This window comes from Somniosus microcephalus, chromosome 2, assembly GCF_052327205.1.
Source record: "Somniosus microcephalus isolate GS21.2 chromosome 2, FLI_Smic_1.0, whole genome shotgun sequence".
In the NCBI taxonomy this organism is placed as follows: Eukaryota; Metazoa; Chordata; class Chondrichthyes; order Squaliformes; family Somniosidae; genus Somniosus; species Somniosus microcephalus.
Genome location: NC_140988.1, coordinates 96,524,601 through 96,550,039, shown reverse-complemented (window position 1 = coordinate 96,550,039; position 25,439 = coordinate 96,524,601). Strand labels below are relative to the sequence as shown.

The window sequence follows — 25,439 nt, the reverse complement described above, 5'->3', positions numbered from 1 at the left end:
AGGTAAGAAAGGAGTAGTGGCAATATTGATGGAGGGAATACATGATTTGGAGAAGACAGGTACACAAGAGGTTCAGACAGAAACAGATCCAAGAAAGAAAAAGGGAGTTAAATTTGTGTGGTTGCAATACAGAACCAACCCCCTGCCCCCTCCACCCACCCCAACCAAAAAAACCCAAAGTGCAGCTTAAAATACTGATCCACAGGACAGAGATGGGACTAGGACAAAGAAAAGGCTGTTGAACATACTGAAGCTGATCTCTCTGGTACATTGACTCTTCTATCAATGCATCTAATTGAATTTTAAGTAACTTGATATTTTTGGCCGTTATCTTGCTGTTACAAGAGTTTTTTTCCTATTTATTCTAAAATTTACTTCACACATGTCCTTTGGTTCTATTGATGTGATTTGAAAAATGCAGGTTTATCTGATTTTCAGATTACAACTGGTCTAATAGATCAATGGATGCACTTCACTACCAACAACTGATTGCTACACCTTAAGAAGTGCTCTAGTCTAGGAGTCAATGAATGAAAAACATTAAAATACTTGAGTATCATACTCAGCTATAGTATTTTATTTTGGGAAATATTAATAAATGTATGAACTACAGGTGTTTAACATAATTGAAGATATCAATGTTTTAATTTTCTCATTCCCTTGTAAAGTGATTTAAAAAACCCTGAAAATTCCAGACTTTCTTGGCATTTCAGAGGCATTCCCAAATCTCAGTGTAATACCGAATATCATGCACGCAAGGCCAATTACACTAGCTTCTGTCGCCATTAGTGCAGATTTAGCAGAAAATAATTTAGTGTACAGAAACACTGTCAACGTTAAAAAAGGGAATAATCTAGCATTCATTCAGCAGCATACACATTTAACAAAATTATACTACTTCTAGGAAGCCTTTATGTATCCAAATCTTTGATTACTGGTTGAAGTTGGTTTTGCAGATAGTACTGATCCAAACTGGATCACTATTAAAAAAAAATTGGCCCACAAACTTAGGAGTCAAAACAAGTACAGGAATTATTAAATTGGTTTCACATGATCCATGTTTAATTAAGCAATTGGTAACAAGTTCCAGGTTTAACTACTATGATACAGTTTAACAAGCAGAATTCACAACAATTCCCACTCATTTCTGAACAATATGCCCAACATATATTGTACAGATCCAGTTTATTGCAGTTGTCAGTTTGATTTACACAAAAACCATGTCAATATTTATTCAACTTGTCAGAGCCTGATAGTTTAGCATTTGTAACCATAATTCCATTTTAATAATTTACATTTGGAGAGCTGAATAAATCTGATTAATACACTATTACACCAGAATAGATATGGTACATTTCCAATTCACGCTAAACCTTTTCCAAGCTAAAGCATTGTAAGTAGTGCAAAAGTCCCCGTTTAATTAAGTTTGAGAGTAGTTCAGCATTATAACAATTTTGATACAGGATTTTACAGCCTCCATAATCTACGAGACAAGTAAACATTGACTCAAACAATAAGCCAAAGTACAATAATGACAGACAACCAATTTTCACATCTAAAAATGTAGGAGCCACAATTTTGTGGTTTTAGAAATTTGATGGACAGCAGGAAATAAATGTATCCGATCCAAACTAGTAGCAACAGAGCATGTTTTGACATATAATGGTAGTAGATTAGCTTAATCAACCACTATAGCAGGAAACTTTGATATCCGGCAAAGATGGGACCTTCGTGTTGCCGGTTCATCAGCAATTCCGGATAACCGAACGCTATAGTAAAAGATACGGAGCTCAGAATAAAGCAACAAACCCTGTTGCTTAGCTTCAAAACAATCGGCACAAGTTGCAAGCGTCTCTGTAGCTTAGCAACAGCTTCAGCTACACCCTTGCACAGCAACAAATGGAGTAAAAAAAGTTACCTGAACCGACTCCTGAATTTTGCCGGTGGATAGAGCGTTCTGGTTATTTAGGGGCCGGTTAATCAAAAGTTTCCTGTACTGCTATAATGACTGTTTGGAGTCAGGTTTTATGGAAACTACTTGTAGTGTGGACTATATACATTGAATGTAACAAACATTTTATAATGTATTTAATTATAAAAGGAGTTTAATTCCAATATACCCCTTTTTAACCATCTCTAACATAACAAACTAGTAATCTTTGCACACCAGCACATTTAACTAGCCCTTCCTAAAATCTGTAGAATGCACTTTAAAATATATATTACTAGCTGGAGTGCCCGGCGGTGCCGAGGGTTTTTTGAGGGCATGTTATGAAAAGAGTAGAAATAATTTATATATATATATATATAAATAAATGAGTTTGTCTGTCTGTGTGGGAAAGAGGGAGAGAGAGAGACTGGGGGGGGGGGGGGGGGGGGAGGGAGAGAGAGAGAGACTGGGGGGGAGGGAGAGAGAGAGACTGGGGGAGAGAGACTGGGGAGAGACAGACAGACAGACGGGGGGAGGGAGAGACAGACAGAGACGGGGGGAGGGAGAGAGAGAGAGAGAGAGAGAGAGACTTGGGGGGGGGGAGAAAAGAGAGACTTGGGGGGGGGGAGAAAAGAGAAAGAGAGACTGGGGGGAGAAGAGAGAGACTCTGCTGGATTTAGTTCGGGATTAGCCTGGAGAGGGGGGGAAGGAGCGCCTCAGGCCTGGCCCGATGGACCCCTGCGAAGGAAGGAAGGCGGCAAGCTCTCCCTCCCCCTCACTCTTTTCCCCCTCTCCCCGCCCTCTCTCAGGCCCGGACACTGAACCGAGCCCCGGGACCGGGCCGAGGGGGGGAAAGCCCGAGTCCCCGGCCGCAAACGGAGCCGAGCCCCGGGACCGGGCCGAGGGGGGGGGGGAGAAGCCCGAGTCCCGAGGACCGGGCCGATTGGGGGGGGGGGGGGGGGGGGGGGGGGTGCTCCAGCTCCACAAGGTGGGGAGACCTTCCCTGGAAGACAACGGAGTTCCTTCATACTTGAAATGGATCACTTCATTTCTAACTGTTCCTAAAAACTATTTAAAACTGAATTAATTTGTTCTTTTCCTTAGTTCCCTGCATTAAAGTTCAGGTTTTTAAGCACCCCATAGCTAAGAAGACAACTACATTACATGATCTGGCATTAAGCCATATAGAACAGGAAGGTGGCAGCTGTTAGTGAATAAAAGTAAAAGCTGAGGTAAAGATGGCCGAATTAACGGCAGTTTGAAAGATTAGGCCCCGCCCACACACGCCATGAAATGCCCCGTGACGCAGCGCGCTCCCCCGTAGGATTGGTCAACCTTCACGTCACTCAATGCTAATGAGCGGATTTCCCCCGTATGATTGGCCAACCGCTAATGAGCGGAATTTTGAACGTTTTTTGTCTACTGTCCAAACAATTTTTGTCTGACCAAAAAGTAAATACACCTACGACACCCTAATAGACACCCTCCTAATAATAACACATGTGTAGGTACGCTCTATAACTTTTGAGTGATGCCCAGACAGACAGACACCACTATCCTTTTATATATATATAAAAAAATGAAAACAATACCATGTAATGATATAACAGAAAATGCTGGAAATACTCAGCAGGTCAGGCAGCATCTGCAGAGAGAGAAACAAAGTTAACGTTTCAAGTCAATGACCTTTCATCAGAACTGGAAAAAGTTAGAGATGCAACAGGTTTTTTAAGCAAGTTCAGAGGCAGGGAAAGAACAAAAGGGAAGGAAGGCAGGAAGAGATTAAATGACAAGGGATGATGGTGTAAGGCAAAATAAGACAAGTAAAGAAACAAAAGATGGGTCTAGAGGATGTGTAAATGGCAATAGCAGAATCAAGATCAAAAACTGACCTGAAATCATTGAACTCAACGTTGAGTCAGGAAGGTTGTAAAGTGCCTAACCGAAAGATGAGGTGCTGTTCCTCGAGCTTCTGTTGAGCTTCATTAGAACAGTGTAGGAGGCCAAGGACAGAGAGGTCAGAGTGGGAGTGGGGCGGAGAATTAAATTGAGATGACCGGAAACTTGGTCACGCTTGTGGACTGAATGGATGTGTTCTGCAAAGCGATCACCCAATCTGCATTCAGTCTCCCCAATGTAGAGGAGACAGCATCATGAGCAGAGAATACAGTATACTAAATTGAAAGTAAATCGCTGTTTCACCTGGAAGGAGTGTTTGGGGCCCTGGACGGTTGTGAGGAGGTAAAAGGGGCAGGTGTTGCATCGCCTGCACTTGTACAGGAAAGTTCCATCGGGTGGAAAGTGAGGACAAGGGGAACCCTATCGTGGTTCTGAGGGAGGAAGGGGTGAATGCAGAAGTGCGGGAAATAGGATGGACATGGTCAAGTGCCCTGTCAACCACGGTGGAGGGGTAATCCTCAGTTGAGGAAAAAGGAAGACATATCGGAAGCACTGGTATGGGAGGTGGCAGAGTCAGGACAGAGAGGGAGAATCTGAGAGAATGGAAGAGAGTCCTTACAGGAAGTGGGGTAGGAGGAAATGTAGTCAAGGTAGCTGTCGACAGCCTACCTCCAGAAATGGAGATAGAGAAGTTGAGAAAGGGTAGGGAAAGAGTTGGAGATAGACCATGTGAAGGTGAGGGAAGGGTGGAAATTGGAAGCAAAGTTGATTAAATCTTCCAGTTCGGGACAAGATCAGGAAACGGCACCGATAAAATTATCAATGTCCCAGGAAAAAAGATGAGGGAGGGGACCCCGAGTAGGACTGGAATAAAGAATGTCCCAAGTATCACACGAAAAGGCAGACATAGCTAGGACCCATACAGGTTCCCATAGCAACACCTTTTATTTAGCGGAAGTGAGTGGAGTCAAAGGAGAAATTGTTCAATGCAAGAACAAGTTCAGCCAGGCAGAGGAGGATGGTGGTAGTTGGGCCTCCGTTCAAGGAAGGAGCGGAGCGCCCTCAGGACATTCTGGTGGGGAATGGAGGTGTAGAGGGATTGGACATCCAGTGAAAAGGAGACAGTTAGGACCAGGAAACTGTTAAAGTGGTGGAGGGCGTCGGAAGAGTTGCGCATGTAGGTGGGAAGACTGGACAAGGGGAGAAAGAGGGTCGAGATAGGAAGAAATCAGTTCTGTGGGGCAAGAACAGGCTGAAACGAGGCCTGTAGTGTTTGTAGTGTCATATTCGTGTTATAGTAAAAGGTCCTTTCTAAGTTGACATTCAATTCCCCATAGCCCCCTCCCCACCCCCTACCGTATGTCAGATTATTAGCTAGCACAAGATGCTTGCATATTAGAAATCAGGTTGAATTTCAGTAAAACATAGTAATCTGGGCAGATGTGGAACTGCAACTAGCTGCCCCAGGAACAATGAAATACCTTTTTTTTCTAAAAACTAAATTGAATCCCCCCAGTGGCCATTCTTCCACACTATTTAACTACTGTGCAATACTTCTGACATTTCTTATTCCTTTAACGGCACAGTGTTCACTTAAGTTTTCTAGTTATCACAACATTTTTCTCTTGCAAATTTAATTGCATCACCACAGGCAGCTTTTGTGCAAGGCTCGTTTCTCAGCTGCTCCAAACAACAATTCTCAGTAAAGAAACAAAACGGACAAGGAAATTCAACATAATAGCTTAGTCAGTTTAAATAAATGAGCAGTGTATCCAAAAGGGCTAAGAAATGCTCCAGCAATTTAAAGTAGAGTAGAAATGAATGATATTTGTAATAAAATGAGAAGCACTGGTTGTTTCTGTATACCAGGACTATTAAAATTCAGAGTACTCCAGCCACTTTGGATGCTAACAATGCTCTTTAACTAGTCATTTCAAAGACTGTTGCACGTTGATGGATCCTGTAATGCTCTGGCCAATATTTTAGCATTGCTGCCATTAAAAGTCATTAAGAATACTTTATAGAATACCATGAAACTCATTTTATGCCACCGTTGTATTATGAACTCCAGAATTGTGCATTTATCTATTTGGTCAATATTTACCATCACTCCTAGTCAGCTTTAATTTAATATACAGTATTAGATTTCTAAACTTCATCCAAGTTTCAAGTCGAGTTCATTCATAATGTTCAGTGTGGTTACCCATGGTACCAACAAAAGACGTGACCTCAAAGCAAACGTCTAAGGTCGAAAGTTTAAGTAACAATACACACGTCTTGATCACAGTTTCATGCTGAATTGTTAGGCACAGGATTTAAGGAGTTTTCATTCCCTTTCTCTTTGGCTAAATTGTCAAAAGCGTCATTTGCTGATGGGAAAGATGATGTAGGGTGGGGTGCAAGAGCTGCATGTGTTTGTCCAAATCCTTGGTAGTATCCCATTGGAGATGGTGGGAGAGATGGGGTTTCAGAATTCAGGTCCTGGCTAGCTGAAGACAGAAGGCTGGTGTGTTCATTGTGCTCCTCTTCTACAACAACATTTGTTTTCCTTGGTCGACCCAATACAGTCCTCCCTGTAAAATTTAGACACTGAATATCATTCACTTTCAACCCTTAACTTGTTTTTGGAAGTCAGAGCCATAAAAAGCAATATCTTGATGAAGTAGCATCCACTACATTTATGCACCATTCACTCAATTTACTTGTTTAAAAGTAGATTTACCCTGCAGCTACCAGCCTGAGACCAGTAATTTAAGTTCCAACTAGCAGACCCTACTTACAAAGGCAAAATACTGTGGATGCTGGAAATCTGAAATAAAAACAGAAAATGCTGGAAATACTCAGCAGGTCAGGCAGCATCTGTGGAGAGAGAAACAGAGTTAACGTTTCCGGTCAATGACCTTTCATCAGAACCCTACCTACATTGATTGACTGGAACTTTAACAGTGCTGCCCAGGAGCACATTCTGCTTGATTGGCTGCATTCCTGCACAGAGGTCTTTCCCAACAGTAAGAATTTTTTTTAAAGTTTAGAGAGCAGGAAGGGGAGAATCCCTGTGCTTTAAACTTTTAAATTTGAGAGGAGGTAGATCTGAAGGGTGTCCGGGAGGTCGAACAGACCACCTGAGCATTTTGTAAACCAGGTTCGACACCGCAATGGATTTACACTCCACGTGGTGTCAAAATGAAGTGAGACTACCCGTCCAGATTCTCACTTGGAGCCAAGTTGGGCCTTGACTCTGAATATATGTTGCAAGTTTAGGGAGGCTAATCTTGTAGTGGAATTGCATCCTTACAGATAAACAAAAGGAGATAAAGCTCATCAGTAAAGCTGCTACAGAGTTTGAAGATCATATATTGTATACTCCAGAATCCTCAAGTCAAAGGACAAGCTTTACGTGTATGGAAGATTTTGATCCAATAGCTAGTAACATGTCATCAGCTTCACAAGTGTAAGATTACTCATATCCCTCTGCTGACAATGGAATTACCTTCTACACATCTTGAGGAAACAGCTGGGATGATAATAAGCTGCCAACTCTCAAACTGCTGCTTTTAGGCTGTCATTGGACAATCTTTGATTACACACAAAGTTTTGCTTACTGCCAATTCTGTGTATAAATATGAACTGTCCATAGGAGACCAACCATGTTAAAGACTGTCATTTTTCCTGTTAGCAGTTTAAAAACTTTGGCTTTTGCAAGCAAAAGAAACTAAAGGGGGGCTGGAGGAAAAAGAATAATTCTAGATTTTATAAGCAATTTGGGACAAAGGAGGCCACCTTGTGATTGATAGTGGAACAGCAGTAAGAGTATTTTGCCTCAGGTTTTATGAAGGAAGGTGAAAATAGGACTGTTGGGAGTACTTGAGGAGGCTATGAATAAGTCACTGCTGGAGACAAACATTCAAAAGTGTACTTTTTTTTTTTTTAAAGTTCAAAAGATAACTGCCTCAGATGGTGCGCATCACAGAGACTGGTGAGCAGATGGTGGAACCACCTACCATATTTTCCCTAAGATTTTTGGAAATGGGAATTGTGCCAAAGTCCTAGAGGCTATCAAATGAGTTAGGAAATTATAGGCCAGTTAATCTTGCCTTGATTGCAAGTTAATTTCTAGAGTCCATAATGAGGGACAACATTCTTGAACACAGAAAGGCAGTGGCTAAATCAGGAACTGCGAGCATGGATTTGCCTCTGTCTATGAGAAGCATTGCAGCCAAGCACAATGCTAACCTCACCCAACACTAGAAATAAGCATTTTCAGAAGGTATCACTAAATAGTAATCAGGAATGCAATCTCTAGCTGATTTACCCCTCCCTAATCCAAAAGCATAGAGGCTAACTGCAATTCTCCCACTACTGCCCAGGCTGAGGTCAGCTAATTCAACACAGAACATGGACTGAACTCAGGGCCTTCTGGTCTTTTGGCTAACCTCTTAGTGGGATAATACTTGGGGACTTTTAGAAACAACTATCCTATCAGCTCACTCTTAATTATAAAATTTAATCAGCATTTGTTGTCACGCAGGTACAAGGCTCCAATTGTGTTCTTGAGCACAGTGCATTGCGATCCTATGACACACTCTACAGGTCCTAGTCTGAGACCTACACTTGTAGTATAACTAGCACACAAGATTTATCACCAGTTATGGTTGAATTATAGGCAGTATTTGCTGTTGATCAAGGTTTACTAGGGAAGAAGGAAAAGTAGATGTTCTCTGTGAATGGTATTGAAATAGCAAAGGATCAAGTTGAAAGAGCTAGGAATCTCAACATGTCCAACAAAGCAGAGTAGCAATCAATAAAGCCAATAAAATGTTTAACTATATAACCAAAACAGTAGAATACAGGTCAGAGGAAGTCCTGATCAAACCCTACTGTGTTCATCAGATTGTACCTTGAGTACTGTGTTTCAAATGGAAAATTGGCCTGGTGGCTATTTCTGAAGTGGGATTGGGATAAGTTGAGTCCTGCCCAAAACGAGGTTCGGTCAGAGCAGGTCAATACAAGAACACATTTTAAGTACAGCTTAGCCGCAAGACTCAGTTCAGCAGGCCAGTAAGTAGACAGCTCCTCTCTCTGCCTTTCGGCTTCCAAACAGTGGAATAAATTTTGTGTCTTGGAATATAAATTATACAGTATGTAACAGGAGATCCCTTTTAACAGCATGAATCCTAATAAAACAAATACCTGAAAAACACTAGTGTGTCCCTGTATTCACTGTGGAATTGACATTTAATTTGTGTAAGCACGAGATGATATTTCAGAGTTGACACCCTCACACCATAAACATGAAGTGAAATCTTTACATTCTAAATCAAAATAGTGTTTATGAACAAACTTGAAATGTGTGAATCCTCTCATTAAAACTTGACTTCCTTACCAACATTCCGTACTTGTTCCGATATGTCTGCTCTAATGTCAGAGATATCCCACATGGCAAGAAAAGAATCCAAGCAGGAGCCTTCCTCAGCTTCCTGTACGTATGGCTTGTAGGAAAAGCTATAATGATGACCAATCGCAGCAAAGAACATTTCAATACAAATCACAAAATCCTGGGGAAAATACAAAAAGTATTTGGTGAAACTACTTTGTTTTAGGTTACACACTTCTTCATTCTAGCTAGTTCTCATATTAATTTCATACATTTAGCTGTATGTAATTAGAAGGATATGCTGATGGGGTTAGATGAAGAGGGGTGGGAGGAGGTTCGTGTGGAGCATAGACCAGCTGAGCCCAATGGCCTGTTTCTGTGCCATAGACGCTATATATAACTATGTATATCAAATGTATCTGCTCCAGGATCGATTACCTTGGGTTGCAAAAGTTCTGAGGCCTTTCCTGGTCTTAGTGGGACTCATGGCAGTTCTCAGCTGGCGACAGATTTCACTGAAGACAGAGTCATACTCATCAAAATTCCTGGGGTAGCCAGGAATTCTCCCCCCCCACACACCCCAGAGAGGTCCCATTGACATAGGGTGGGTGGCTGGGCAAAAGACTTGCCTTCTTTTACCCTCCCTAACCAGAAAATGTCAGTTATGCAAACGGGGCAGAATCCCAGCAGAAACAGCTTCAGTTCCATTTTCTGGTCCCTGTCTGGCAGTTTTGTCGTAGGAGCAGCTGTGCCTGATTGAATCTCAGGCCACTGTGTTTTACACTCTAATATCCCATTCCTTATAAACTGTGCATCCGCAGACTCAGAGCAGCACCACTATTCTCGATTTATATTTGTCACTTAATCAATTCAACAATTTCCCTTTAATCTTTTTTTTTTTTTATAAATACTATTTCTCAGTTAATTTCCTATCTATGTCATTGTGGTTACCTCCAATTCTCAGTTTTAGTTCACAATCTATTTTGCAGAACATAATTACAGGAAATTCTTGATTTACCGGCACCTAAATAACCGGAAATCTCTGTTAACCGGCAAAATTCAGGAGTAGGTTCAGGTAAGTTTTACTTCATATTAGTGGCTGTGTAATCGGGGTTCCTGCACTTGAGCAACAGGACGCTTGGTCTGTGGCCGGGGTTCCTGCAGCTGCTGCTAAGCAACAGGGAAGCCTGGATTTGTTGCTGTGTACAGAGCTCTCGTACCTTTTAACTATATCTCTCTGTAATCTGGACTTTTTGATAAACCGGCACCACGCCAGTGCCGGATAAAAAAAAGTTTCCTGTAGCTGCCTTCTAATAATCGACATTTATGTCACCCATTAATCCTGCTCTATGCACCATGTCAATGCCCAAACAGCTCTACTAAGTTAGACTTAACTTACCTTTCACAAAACCATGCTGACTCTCCCTACTCATGTATTCCCCCCCCCCAACTCACGATGTATTCTTGCAATTTCCCACACTTCTGACGCTAAATTAACTCACCTAAAAAGTTACTTGGTTTGTGTCTCTGATACTTTCAAATTCCCCAGCACTGTCCCCAAATCTAACTAGCTTTGGAAGATTGTAACTAATGTAGAGTTCGTGTTTGATTATTCTATCGTAGACTTTCTCTCTGTTGCCCATATAGTTAAAATACAGGTACTTACCAAGACAGCAAAACTACTGACCAAACAATTTCCATTTTGGAGGTACTTCTATTGGACACGGTTCACTATTTGATAGCAACATCTTCAAATCTGCACAATTACTAATAAGTACATATCTATTTCTAAGGCCCAACTTCTTTGAAAAATTAATTTTGAAGACCAGAAATGAACCTTTTTTTAAAAAATGAAGCAAATTCTGTAAGGGTTGCAGGTTTTTAGATAGATTACCGTAGACCTGTTAATTGCTAAATTTACCTGTAGACCAGTAGCCACAGCTTCTACACTTTCCCAGTCCCATGTGTGTTTCTCAGAAATTACGCCAACTTTCACAAGTACTGCAATCAAAGCAGCTTGCCTAAAATGGATTGACAAAGAAAACTTTTTTTTTTTTTTAAACAATATGAAGTCAAGGACAGCTATTTAACAAACTGGATACAGATTTTGCAAAAGGTATTAAACTGATTTATAAGTTAACAGGTGTGGTAAACCACTGTTTGTATTCCACTGTGTACATGCCTGAACATGCCTCGGCTGACTCCTCCCACAAGTCCTAGTATAAAGGTGACTGCTCCCCAGCCTTTTGTATTCTGGACCGGTCGACCACTCGAGGCAGACCTTCATTCTTTTGTTAATAAAAGCCTTTAGTTACTCTCTTAACTCTCAGTCTTTTATGAGTAATTGATAGCGCATCAACAGGTTTGAATCTTTGTTTAAGAGAATTATAATATTCTTATTTATTTATCAAGAAATAAAACAGTCATAAGGTAGTTCTAAATGTTTATTCCCTCCACTTCTAACTATTGGTCAGTAAAATGAAAATAAGGAAAAAGGATTTTTTTAAAAAAACGTAAATACATTAAAAAAAAACTTACCAGAAGGATACAAAGACAACCAGTTTCACACAGAGAAACTTGCCCACTGGTCGTATGGGGTTCAGTTCACTTCGCAGCACTTTATAAAACAGCACAAGGCAATACATGGCAAACTACAAAAATAAAGCAAAACGGAATCCCAAAGACAAGAGTAATAAACAACCACTTGCATTTATACAGCACCTTTAATATAGAAAAAATGTAACTGATTTAAATACAATTTTGAGTGCATCAGAAATATTGTTCAATTCTAAATAGGTGCTTCTTTTTAAATTAAAAAACTTGGCAATCTTTTTGCCATCCAATTAATCTGATTTGAATTACATTTTTAGTAAAACTATTTAAGAACATTTTCTGAGTATTTGTAATAGGGTGTAGGCATTCTTCAATACTTAGAAGGATTCAGAGGAAAAAAAAAATCAAATAAAAATGTCCTATACTTGATGAAATTTATGTACTATCCGTACTAAATTTAAGTTAAAAACCTATTTTGTGACGGGATAAACCCTGGTGCACTGATTTCATAATTACAAATCATATAAATTTCCTGCAGCAACAAACATAATTAAAGAGATTACTATAGTCTCATTAGGCAATGTGGGGATGGGTGAGGAGAGTTCAGCTAAATTTCATGGAATACCCAATATTAAATTTAAGACCAACACACGATAAATCGGTCCAAAAAGTTTTCAACCAAATGCAACAAACTAGAAACATAAAAATTACACATTTTATAGACAGGTGCATATTGTAAGACTTACTAGTTGTGAAAGATTGTTAATTATAACCAAGTACGTCCAAGCATTTTTGAAGCTGAAATTCCCCTCATCATAAACTCCAACGAGTTCGCAGATTCTTTGGGAGAAGGAAAAATTGCTCTTAAATCATCAGCCTATTAGTACTGTGCACCATTTGAGAACATACTTGTCTGCCTGCCCAGGCTTGAATGCTGAAATCCTAAAGTATAGCTAATAAAAAAAAATTATGTTTATGTCCAGAGTACCCGGCTGGATCCTTCTCTGGGTACTACCTTCAATTAATATCAGAACCACTTTGTTTATATTACTTGTCACAACTGGGAAGTTCGAACTCTCAAACTGTGAATACCCATTTAGTTTTAAAGAAATGGATGATATTGGACATACCGATTGCTCTAGTGCTGGACTTACTTTTAGAAAGCCCAAATTTAAATGCTAATTATCAAACAGCACTTAACTGCCTCCCACTATCACCTCTCAAATCTTAGTTGCTCTTGCCATGACTGCAAGGTGAAGTATGTCATAGCAATAGTTCTCACTAGAGGAAGAAGAAAAAGTTATAGTACAAATCCGATCCCACTGTTCCGTACCAACTGTTGGCTAATCATGGCTCTCAGTGCCCAAAGATAAGCCTGTAGCACAATATCCTGTCTTCTAGACCAAAAGATTAAGTGCCATCATAAGCGCCCGGGGAGAATATTTAACAATGGGAAGGGGGGTGGGGAGGAAGGAGCAAGAAAAGGTGACAGATAGAGTATACATTTACACCACACACTTGTGCTTTCCTTCTGCCCTAGACTAACTTGCAGTAACAGCACATCTCACCTGCATAGTGCTAAACAGCATCACAAGATCTTATTTTTTTTAAAAGCAACCAGCACTATGAAAAATGTTCAGTATAAAAGCATTAGTTTTATACATGTATGATATAAATTTGATGCATGATTAGGGAGAAATCACTAATGTTTTAAATTTTGTTCTTGGGGGATTTATTCACCATCCTTAGTTGCCCTGAGAAAGTGGTAGTGGGCCTTCTACTTGAAGCACTGCAATCCATGTGGTGATGGTGCTCTCATGATATTGTTAGGTAATGAATTCCATAACCCAGTGATGATGAAGAAATGGCAATACATGTCCAAGTCAGAATGGTGTGTGACTTGGAGGGTAACTTGCAGATGATGGTGTTCCCATGACATTGATACACTTGTCCATCTTAGTGGTAAAGGCCACAGGGCTGGGAGGTGTTACAAAGCAAGTTTGGCCTACAGAACATCCTGTAGTTAGATATACTGCTGCCAGTGGGATGGTGGTGGAGGGGTTGGATGACGGTGTTGAACTTCTTCAGCATGTTGCAGCTACACCCATCCAGGTAAGCGTAGAGTACTCCACACCGCTGATTTGAACCTTGTATATGGTGGAAGAGACATTGAGAAATCAGGAGATGAGCCACTCGCCAGGGTCCTCAGCCTCTGCTCTGCTCTTCTAGCCATGGTGATATGATGCCTGGTCCAGCGGTGACATCCAAAATGTTGAACGTGAGGCACCTAGCGATGATGTCGTTGAAGGTCAGGGGGAGTTTGTTGGGAATAATCACTGCACAAATGTTGCTTGGCATTTACCAGCCTAAGCCTGTATGTTGTGCAGATCTTCTTGTAGGCTGGTACAAGCTGCTCCATTACAAGTGGTGTGAATGGAATTGAACATGTACAATCACAAACAAATTGATTTTTGATCTTATGGGAAGGGCGGGGGGGGTGCGGTGGGCGGGGGTCATGGAAGAAAATAGCTGGGCCAAGGACACTGCAGTGATGTACTGGGGCTGTAGTGATTCAACACGGACAACAGTGATTATTTTCTTTATGTCAGGTAAGTCTCCAGCTACTGGAGGCTTTTCCCATAGATCTGTTTTGCTAAGGCTCTTTGGGGCTATACTCAGTTGAATATTGCCTTGATGTTGAGTCTCACCTCTGCTCTGGCAAACGGTTCTTACGTCCAAGTCTGGAGCAAGACAGTAACAAGGTCAGAGTGGCTCTGGTAGAACCTGAAATAATCCACGGTGTGCAAGTCAGTAGGTGTTCTCAATGGTATTATTGATTACTTCTTCCATCACTTTGCTGATAATTGGAAAGGTTAGATTTGTCCTGCTTTTTGTGGCTATAACAGACATATATGGGTAATTTTTCACGTCATCAGGTAGAAGCCAGTGTTGTAACTACAGTGGATTAGCTTGGCAAAGTTTACCAAGATAAACCATGCTTCAATTCAGACCCAATTATTATCTTCTCTGGTTAACTTTCTGATCACTTCTTTAAAAAAATAAGTAAATAATAAAAACTGGATGTCTATGTGTGTACTGCCAGGTAATTAAAAAGGCTGATGGCATGTAGATTCCAAAATGCAAGAGCAACTATTTCCACTGTCCCAATTCTGGAGTTAAACCAGCTTGGAACATACAGTTAAGAGTTCTTGCCTAGCTGTGTTATACAGTACATTATAAAGCTGTAAAACTGATGAGGTGACACTTAAGTCATAAGGTGTGCAGATATCTGACAGATAAAGCACCTTTGTTGTAGAAAAACATTAAATCGTGGACTACCAATTGATTCAGTATCTATAGGTGTTGTCCAGCCGAGTGGGACTGCCCTCGACTGGTTCCATTCCCATCTATCCAGTCGTAGCCAGAGAATCACCTGCAATGGCTTCTCTTCTCGCTCCATTACCTCTGGAGGCCTCCAAGGATCGATCCTTGGACCCCTCCTATTTCTCATCTACATGATGCCCCTCAGCAACATCATCCAAAAACATAATGTCATGTTCCACATGTACGTTTACGACACCCAGCTCTACATCACAATCACCTCTCTCGACCCCTCTACTGTCTGATTTATCACACTGCTTGTCCGACATCCAGTACTGGACAAGCAGAAATTTCCTCCAATATCGGGAAGCTCAAAGCCATCGTCTTCAGTCCCCGCCACAAACTCCGTTCCCTAACCACCAACTCCAACCCTCTCCCTCGCCAATGTCTGAGGCTGAACCAGACCATTCGGAGCCTTGGTGTCCTATTTGACCCTGACCTGAGCTTCCGACCCCAAATCCTCTCCACCACCAAGACTGCCTACTTCCACCTCCGTAGCATCACCAGTCTCCACCCTTGCCTCAGCTCATCTGCTGCCGAAACACTCATCCAGGCCTTTCTTACCTCTAGACTTGACTATTCTAATGCTCTCCTGGCCGGCCTCCCATCTTGCACCATCCGTGAATTTACATAGTATTTACAGCACAGAAACAACCCATTCGGCCCAAAATGTTCATGCCAGTGTTTATGCTCCACACGAGCCTCCTCCCACCCTCCATCTAACCCCATCAATACATCCTTCCAGTCCTTTCTCCCTCGTACGTTTATCTCGCTTTCCCTTAAATAAATCTATGTTAGTCGCATCAACTACTCCATATGGTTGCAAGTTCCACATTCTTACCACTCTTTGGGTAAAGAAGTTTCTCCTGAATTCCCTATTGGATTTATTAGTAACAATCTTACATTGTTGGCCCCTAGTTCCGTTCTCACCGGAAGTGGAAACATCTTCTCTAGGTCTACCCTATCAAATCCTTTTATAATCTTAAAAACCTCCATCAGGTCACCTCTCAGTCTTCTCTTTTCTCGAGAAAAGAGCCCCAGCCTGTTCAATCTTCCCTGTAGATAGAACCTCAGTGTTCTGGTAGCATTCTAGTAAATCTTTTTTGCAGCTTCTCCAGTGCCTCTATATCCTTTTTATAATTATGGAGACCAGAACTGTTCACAGTACTCCAAGTGTGGTGCAACCCAGGAGTTCTCAACCTTGTAGCTTCAGAGGCCCCCCTCCCATGTTATAAAAATTCCACAGACCCACTTTAACACAAGTATTTTTTCCGTATAAAAATTAGTTATTAGTAGCTCTATTACACCTTACGTAAAAGAAGAATTTATTACGTTCTAAATTTACATAAGCAAAATACTGCAGATGCTGGAAACCCAAAATAAAAACAGAAAATGCTGGAAATACTCAACAGATCAGACGGCATCTGTGGAGAGAGAAACACAGTTAACGTTTCAGGTCTGATGAAAGGTCATCAACCCAAAACATTAACTCTGTTTCCCTCTCCACAGATGTTGCCTGACCTGCGGAGTATTTCCAGCATTTTTGGTTTTTATCCTAAATTTACATTAGGCACCCATTTGCTACCCAAGGTCTTCTCCACCCCAACCACCATTTGCTTAATAGGAAATGAACCAGAAGCAACAAGTGCAGTGCTCACCACAGGCCTGTTTTGTGCACACTTGGTCGGACTGGGCTAAAATTCCAGGTCCACATCCTCCATTTCAGAAACAGAACTTCCCTCGTATTTTGATATCAAACCCCAACACGGCAGTGAAAGCCAGCGACTTGAATTAACAGCACCAGTAATGGCGGGTGCAGATGGCACGAGAGAAATGGAGAAATAAACAGGGCCCTGAACGACTTTACCCACCCGACCTCATCGCCATAAATCCTTTAGTGACAAAGGCAGCCCTCCTCCCCAACCCTTTCACAAATAACTGGTGGTATCTCAAAGGGCACGAGCACCCCGACTAGGCCTATCCGTCTGTCAGAGAAGCACAAGGCCATAAATATAAAGCTCGGAGTCTGAGGTACAAGGATAATCGTGATAATACATCCAGCTATTTTCTTAACTTAGACTGAAGACATTGAAGGAGAGTCACACTGGATCCCAATTATTATGGCCTTGCCGCAGGCCTAGAGACTGGAATGTCTCTCATTCCTTTCCCTCTATCCCACACCCCCCCGCAACACCCTCCAAGGCCACGTGGTGGTGCTCTTTTCAAACACGCAAGCAGCTTCCAACCAACAGAGGGCAGCTCCGCATGAAGAGAAAGAAAAGGGTTGAAAGGAAGGCTGGTGCTACCTCGGCCCACGCAATACCGGACTGACTCGTGGATTTCCCCACTATTATTTAATAGTTAAAAGCAACGAGATAAATACTGCTGTAAAAGTTAGTGACACGCAAAGGGACATGTCTAAGTGTTCAAATGGTGTCCAACAGCAAGAACCTGAATTGACTGCACATGCAGTCTTTATAGCTGAGACTATTCCACTCGTCTCAATATACAGGGTAAACTACTGATGTTTATGCCATCCGTCGCCCCTGTATACTGATGGGACAAATCAACTGGTTGACTCTGAAATCTTCTCGCGGACCCACGGTTGAGAACCCAATGCCTAACCAAGGTTCTATACAAGTTTAACATAAGTTCTCTGCTTTTCAATTCTATCCCTCTAGAAATGAACCTCAGTGCTTTGTTTGCTTTTATGGCCTTATTAACCGGTGTTGCGACTGTTAGTGATTTGTGTATCTGTAGCCCCAGATCACTCTGTCCCTTTACCCCATTTAGACACTTATTTTCCAAAGAGTATGTGGCGTCCTTAATCTTCCTACCAAAATGTACCACCTCACACTTTTCTCTATACTGAAGCTCATTTGCCAATTGCACACTCATTCTGCAAGTTTATTAATGCCTTCCGGTATTTTGTTGCAGTCCTTCTCTACTAACTACACCCCCCAATTTGGTGTCATCGGCAATATTTTAAATTGTACTTCAGATTCCAAATTATCTATGTAACTTGAGCTCATCCAAAACTCTGCTGCCCATGTCCTAACTCACACCAAGTCCCGTTCACACGTCACCAGTGTTCGCTGACCTACATTGGCTCCCGATCCGGCAATGTCTTGATTTTAAAATTGTCATCCTTGTTTTCAAATTTCTCCCACAGCATCGCCAACCTCCTCCAGCCCAGTAACCCTCCGAGGTTGCTGCGCTTCTCCAATTCTGGTCTCTAATGCTCCGCAAGTTTCTTTGCTCCACTACTGGCAGTCGTGCCTTAAGCTCTGGAATTCCCCCCAGAACTTCTGCACCTCGCTCTCCCACCTCCCTTAAGATGTTTTTAAGTTTTGGTCACTTGTCCCAATATCACTTTATGTGGCTTGGCGTCAATTTTTGTTTGATAACGCTCCTGTGAAGTGTCTTGGGACGTTATACTGTGTTAATGGCACTGTATAAATGCAATTCGTTGTTGTGTGGCCTTGCGATCATGTACACAAGTTGTAAAAATTTTGCATCACACTAGTAGTTCTATGGGGTATTTTGCAATTGAACAAATATCCACACTCATTGTAACCATAGTTAGTTTCCATGCAACATACTCCCACCCAACTTTTATAATGCACACAATCTATTCTGCATTCATATTTTAGAGTACAAGCCTGAATTATTGGCTACTGAGTTTCTATGTACGGTTTGTAGTAGACATTGCCAGCAAAATTTACTTCAGGAGTTTATCATCAGTCACTGCCACCAGCAAAATAATTTACCCTTTGAGTTGATATTGTCTCCTGTGGATCACCTTTTTGTTGCTAATGAGTTTTTCAATACAAATTTCTACTTGCGAAAGTCTTACTGTTCATCGAGAGGAACAAGGAGTGGTACATGTATTAGCCATCATCACATGACAAGGCATTATTTTAAAAAAAAAGATAAAATGCAGCATCAAAATTGACATTTGGAATATTTTTGTGGCAGTAACGCAAATTAATTTCAGAATCAGCCGAGGTCCCTAAATGACAGTAAATGTTTGCATACTCTGACTCCTTTGTCAGTGTAGGGGGGTAGCTAAACAAAAAGATTAATGATACAGCTATATGAATGATACCGATAGGCTTATGTTTCAGACATGACACTTCATCAGAACTGACATGGTCAGGCTGGATGACAATTTTATTTTTAAAAGGACTGTCAAGTCAAAATGTGTTCAAGAGGACAAAGAGGAGGAGAACAAGAGGTACAGATCAAGAGTTCAACTGAGCTAACCACTTTCACAAACAGACAGCAGCAATTCAATTTTGAGATGCTGGAAAGAAGTGTAAAGTGCTTTGTGTCACACAATAGCAGAAGAAATTTACTAGATTGGTACCAGGGATGAGGGACTTCAGTTACTTAGAGAGATTGGAGAAGCTGGGGTTGTTCTCTTAGAGCAGAGAAGGTTAAGGGGAGATTTAATAGCAATGTTCAAATTATGAAGGGTTTTGATAGAGTAAATAAGGCAAAATTGTTTCTTCTGGCAGGATTCTCCTGATGGGCCTAATTTACTCCCACCCCCACTGGACAGGCAAAAGAGATGCACTCAGCAAAGTGGTCATCCATCTGCATTAGGTTTTCCCAATAGAAAAAGAGACAACACTATCAGCAAGTGAATGCAGCATACTAGATTGGAGAAAAATACAGATTGATGTGTAACAGAAGTGTTTGGAGCCTCAGACAAATGCAGGCAGACACAAAAAAGGTATAAATATTTGCATACAATATTACTTACAATGCAATGATTGTTGTAAATGGTCTGACAACAGTGTACTGCAAAACTCCAAGCTTGCACCTGAACAGCAACACCCTACCAAAGAAAGCACAAGCAAAAAGGTCATCAGGATGAGCATTCATTTGGAGCAATATACAGAAGGTTCTGAATACAGCAGGTAATGGATAACACTACTGCTCTCAAAACTTGTGACCTACAGTGAAACATGATACAATTAGCATTTTAAACGAATATGAAATCTGAACTTCCAATCATAAAAGGTCAGAAGTGGGGACGTTCACCGATGACTGCACAGTGTTCAGTTCCGCGGATTCCTCAGATAATGAAACAGTTCGTGCCCGTATGCAGCAAGACCTGGACAACATCAAGGCTTGGTCTGATAAATGGCAAGTAGCATTCGCGCCACAAAAGTGACAAGCAATGATCATCTCCAATAAGAGCAAGTCTAACTATCTACCCTTGATATTCAATGGCATTACCACTGTCAAATCCCCCACCATCAACATCCTTGTTTGGGGGGGGGGGGGGGGGGGGGGGGGGGGTGTCACCATTGACCAGAAACTTAACTGGACCAGCCACATAAATACTGTGGCTAAAAAGGTCAGGTCAGAGGCTGGGTGTTCTGCAGTGAGTGACTCACCTCCTGACTCCCAAAGTTTTTCCACCACCTACAAAGGGACAAATCAGGAGTGTGATGGAATACTCTCCATTTGCCTGGATGAGTGCAGCTCCAACAACACTCAAGAAGCTCAACAGCACTGAAGGGATAATTACTAGTCCTAGCCCTTTTTAGGGCTACCCCGGATCAGGCGTGTTCACCTTCAACTAAAGTTAGAGATAGCCAAATCCTATAAGATGCTTAATTGGGTCTAAAGGTCCAGACTATCTCTCCCTAAAGGAAAGGAACGACTTGAAGATGTTACCATCCTCCAGATAGCACTTTTAATAAGTTTAACTAGACTGTAACCTTCCGGATATTATGAGGGTCCGGAAAACTCCCCCAGAATTCTGCAACTCCTCACCAAAGAGTGTACAGAGATTGAGTTCGCGAGTTTGATACAGAAGTACTATGTGAGACAATTCTAAAAATATTTGGATTTATTAAAGAACCGACATGTAGTTAACAGCTGGTGATTCAATCGCAACTTTAACAGTTCCAAAAACAAATAGCTTACAATTCTTATTCTCAGAGATCCTTATTCTCAAATCTTAACTTAGTTACATTTTTAAATTTCTTACTTATTTCTAATCCAGGATATCCACCAAAATCAAATCCCTTTGATTACCCAAGACTCAGTTAAAAACTTAGAGCCTGTCTCTGAAGTGCGAGAATGCTTTGCCCCTTCCAGCGACCTGTTTTCCTATTTGAAAGTTCTATATTTTATACCCTTTTTCAGTGGTATATCCTTTGAAGTTTTCTGCTGATGTAAGTTAATTATCTCTAGTCATCTTTCTGTTGACTTCTTTCTATTCTTACTGTCAATTTAGCTGTTAGCTTGCAGAATTCTGTCTGCTGTGTAGGTGTTCAAAACTTATAAAAAAGTTATAACAGATGTATCTATTTGATGCCATTTTTACAAAGGTCTTCTATTCAATTCTTAAATTACCGTAGCTGGTTGTAAGCAGACTTAGCGTCTCCTATGTGTTCCATTTTCAATACAAAAACCATGTGATTGCTTGGTGCATCTATTGATGTCATATTTATGAAGGCATATGGTTCTTTAATCTTTCTGTGTTTCTTTCCAAAGTGTTAGTTTATAACACTTTAAACTGGGGATAGCTATTGTGTTCTTTCCAAACTGCAGACTTCTTGGAACTTCCAACCTGCTGCTTCAATAGGGCCACTGTTTCAGTGTCAACAACCAATTCCCATTTCAAAAGCCTGTCTTGTTTACAGCTTTGTGTTAACAACTCATCTTATCTCAAAAGCCTGTATTTACAGCTTTAGGTCATTGAGGCTTTTAGATTTTTAAACCCAGTTTGTCATGTTTTAATAAAGTCAGAATTCTGTTCATGGGATGGTGTATTTTTCTGAATAGGTATGGCTCATTCCTTTACAGCGCAACACAGCTGCAGCATGTACCATCTACAAGATGCACTGCAGCAACTCGCCAAGGCTTCTTCGACAGCCCCTCCCAAACCCTCGACCATCTAGAAGGACAAGAGCAGTAGGCGCATGGGACCACCACCAAGTTACACACCACCCTGACTTGGAAATATATCATCGTTCCTTCATCATTGCTGGATCAAAATCCTGGAATTCCCTACCTAACAGTACTGGAGTATCCTCACCACATGGAATGCACTGGTTCAAGGCAGCAGCTCACCACCACCTTCTCCAGGGCAATTAGGGATGGGCATAAATGCCGGCCTTGCCAGCGACGTCCACATCTCGTGAATGAATAAATAAAAAATCTTGCCACCCTCAAAGATTTGTGTACACACACCCACAGGTTTCTGTTCCTGCACCCCCTTTAAAATGGTACCATTTAGCTTATATTGCCTCTCTTTATTCTTCCTACCAAAATGTATCACTTCATACTTCTCTGCATTAAATTTCATCTGCCATATGTCTGTCCATTTCACCAATCTGTCTATGTTCTACTGAAGTCTATTACTTCAGCTGACAGTTTATTTCAATTTAATAGGTTAGGCAGGACCAGGGGTCACAAATTTAAATTGTACAAGGCCAGATCTAGGTTAGAGGTCAGGAGGTGGTTCTTTTGCCAGAGAATAGTGGACCTCTGAAACAGGCTGCCGTGTCGTGTGGTGGACGTGAACTCGCTGAATTCTGGCTAGGGTGGAGATCACCTCTTACAGAAGGTAGGTACTGCAGGGAGTTCAGGGCCAGAGTGATCTCCTGGACTAGTTTTGATCGCTTAGATGGGTCAGAGAGAAATTTCCCAGATTTCCCCCCCCCAAATTTTATCTTTTTTTGCCTCCCCCAGGTGATCACATGGTTTCGGGTGGGGTGGAGTGTATATATTGTGATACACAAGGTATTGCAATTGTGTGGGACAGGCTTGATGGACCAGAGGGTCTTTACCTGTCTGTCATTGTTCGAATACTATTCTCCTCATTGTCATACATACTCCAGTCTGAAAGAAAATGTACCTAGAATTAAATTATAAACAGCCATGAAACTTGGCTACCAAAGGTAGTCAAAGCAAATTATGCTGCACCTTTATAGGAGTTTAGAAGTACCACAGGGTAACATAATCCAAGAAGTAGGTCCTCGATTTGGAAACATTTACAAAGCAAATTTCAATTAAGTTAACTGTAGGTGACCATTTCCTGATTTAAGATTTAAAAAGGTCATGCTTTTCTGTAATTTCAATGCTCTCCCCTTCCAATCCCTATGAACACGTTTGCAGATGCTCGGATTTCTAAAGTTATTAGGTTTGAAACTTTTGCAACTTTAGGAGAATGGCCCTATTATATATTAAGCAGATACCTGGCTTATAGGATAAAGAATCATAGAAATTTACGGCACAGAAGGAGGCCATTCGGTGTCTGTGCCGGCCGAAAAAAAGCTATCCAGCCTAATCCCACTTTCCAGCTCTTGGTCCATAGCCTTGTAGGTTACAGCACTTCAAGTGCATATCCAAATACTTCTTAAATGTGATGAGAATTTCTGCCTCTACCACCCATAGTAAGATAGCAACATACCTGTGAATGGACACCCTTCCGTCTTCATGCAGGTGCATAAAGAGCAAAATAAATTTGTACAGATTGATTAGGCCACAGTTGGAATACTTGGTGCAGTTTTGGGCAACATTAAGGCCAGAGAGCATACAGCATAGATTCACAATGATGATGCCAGGTATGGGATACTATAGCAAGGAGGAGAGACTTAAGATACTATATCCACTGGATCAGGTAAAGTTAAAGAGGAGATTTAATAGAGGTATTTAAGATCATGTAGGGTTTTGATGGGGAAAGACCATTTGCTCCGATTGGGGAAATCAGCGAGGAGGTCGAGGAATGAGGTTTGGAAAAACGTTTTCACAGTTGTTAAGAGCATGGAATGCTTTGCCACAGTTGAGGACTTCTGGCCAATGCATTTTTAAAGAGAAGAGTAGATAATCATTTGAAGCAGAAGATGATACAGGGATATTGGGAGGGAGAAAGCAAGGCAGTGGGATTAGTTTAGGACTGTACTAGCGAAGGACAGCACTGAAACAAATGATACAAATAATCACCTTCTGTGCTGTAAACTTTTATGGCTCCATTAAATCACAAAACAAATAAAATCTTAGTTTCATGATACATAAAAATAAAATAAACCATCTCAAATGCTACAACTGAGAGCAATATTCTTATGATTCAGGGTCTCTCCTAATGCTCTTTATTCATGCTCACCTAAAGGCAACCTCCATAGAATGCGTCTTGTATGATTCAGTGCAACGCGTGAGGTGACCAAAAATAGTGCACCTCAGTTAACAATCCACCTTCATAGCACTGAAAATAGCATTAGGCAGCTCATCATATAATCCTGACTTCTTTAATAGGCAAAAAAAAAAACTGACAGGCCATCTAGTTCTGGATAAAACCACTAAACTCTAAAGACAGAAGAAAAAAAGAAATGAACTTGCATTTAAACAGTGCTTTTCACCACCTCAGGTCGTCCCAAAGTGCTTCACAGACATTTAAGTACTTTTGAAGTGTAGTTACTGTTGTAATGTAGGAAACACAAAAGCCAATTTATGCACAGCAAGGTCCCACAAACAGAAATTAGATAAATGATCAGATCATGTGTGTTTTTTTTTTAAAAAGTGATGTTGGTTGAAAAATAAATGTTGGACAAGACAATGGGAGAACTCTTCAGCTCTTTTTTGAAAAGTGGCACGAGATTACGAGGACAGACGGGGCCTCGGTTTAACGCCTCAGCTCAAAAACGGCACCTCAGACCATGCAGCGCTCCCTCAGTACTGCACTGAAGTGTCAGCCTGGATTATGTGCTCAAGTCTCTGGAGTGGGGCTTGAACCCACAACCTTCTGATTCAGAGGCAAGAGCCAAGGAGCCAAGGCTGACACTTATTACAAGAAAATATTGGGAAGACCGAAGCCATTGTCTTCAGTCCTTGCCACAAAAACCATTGCCTAGCTACCGACTCCATCCCTCTCCCTGGGCAATGTCAGAGGGTGAACCAGACCGTTCACAACCTTGGCATCATATCTGACCAGGAGCCAAGTTTCTGACCTCATATCCTCCCAATTGCCAAGACCACCGACTTCCACTTCTGCAACATCACTTGTTGCTGCGCCTGCCTCAGCTTATCTGCTGCTGAAACCCTCAACCATGCACTGGTTATTTAGAGACTCGACTCCTGCACTCCTGGCCAGCCTCCCAGCTTCTAAACTTGAGCTCATCCAAAACTCTGCTGCCCTTATCCTAACTCACACCAAGTCCCATTCACCCATCACCCCTGTGCTCACTGACCTACATTGGCTCCCGGTCTGGCAAAAGGTACGATTTAAAAATGTTCATTCTAGTTATCAAATGCCTCCACGACCTTGCTCCTCCCTATCTC

At 41.4% G+C, this 25,439-nt stretch overlaps 1 protein-coding gene across 1 annotated transcript in view; it reads right to left on the bottom strand.

The window, feature by feature from the left end:
• Positions 1-2,866: 2,866 nt before the first annotated feature.
• tmem184c (transmembrane protein 184C) overlaps positions 2,867-25,439 on the bottom strand; it is a 38,048-nt gene continuing 15,475 nt past the window's right edge. Inside the window, exons 5-10 of the mRNA XM_086011490.1 lie at positions 19,906-19,980; positions 12,503-12,596; positions 11,742-11,854; positions 11,125-11,224; positions 9,213-9,384; positions 2,867-6,402 (exon numbers count right to left, since the gene is read on the bottom strand). Of these exons, the coding sequence (XP_085867616.1) occupies positions 6,119-6,402; positions 9,213-9,384; positions 11,125-11,224; positions 11,742-11,854; positions 12,503-12,596; positions 19,906-19,980 (838 nt within the window). The 3' untranslated portion in view covers positions 2,867-6,118. The remainder of the gene's footprint in view (positions 6,403-9,212; positions 9,385-11,124; positions 11,225-11,741; positions 11,855-12,502; positions 12,597-19,905; positions 19,981-25,439) is intronic.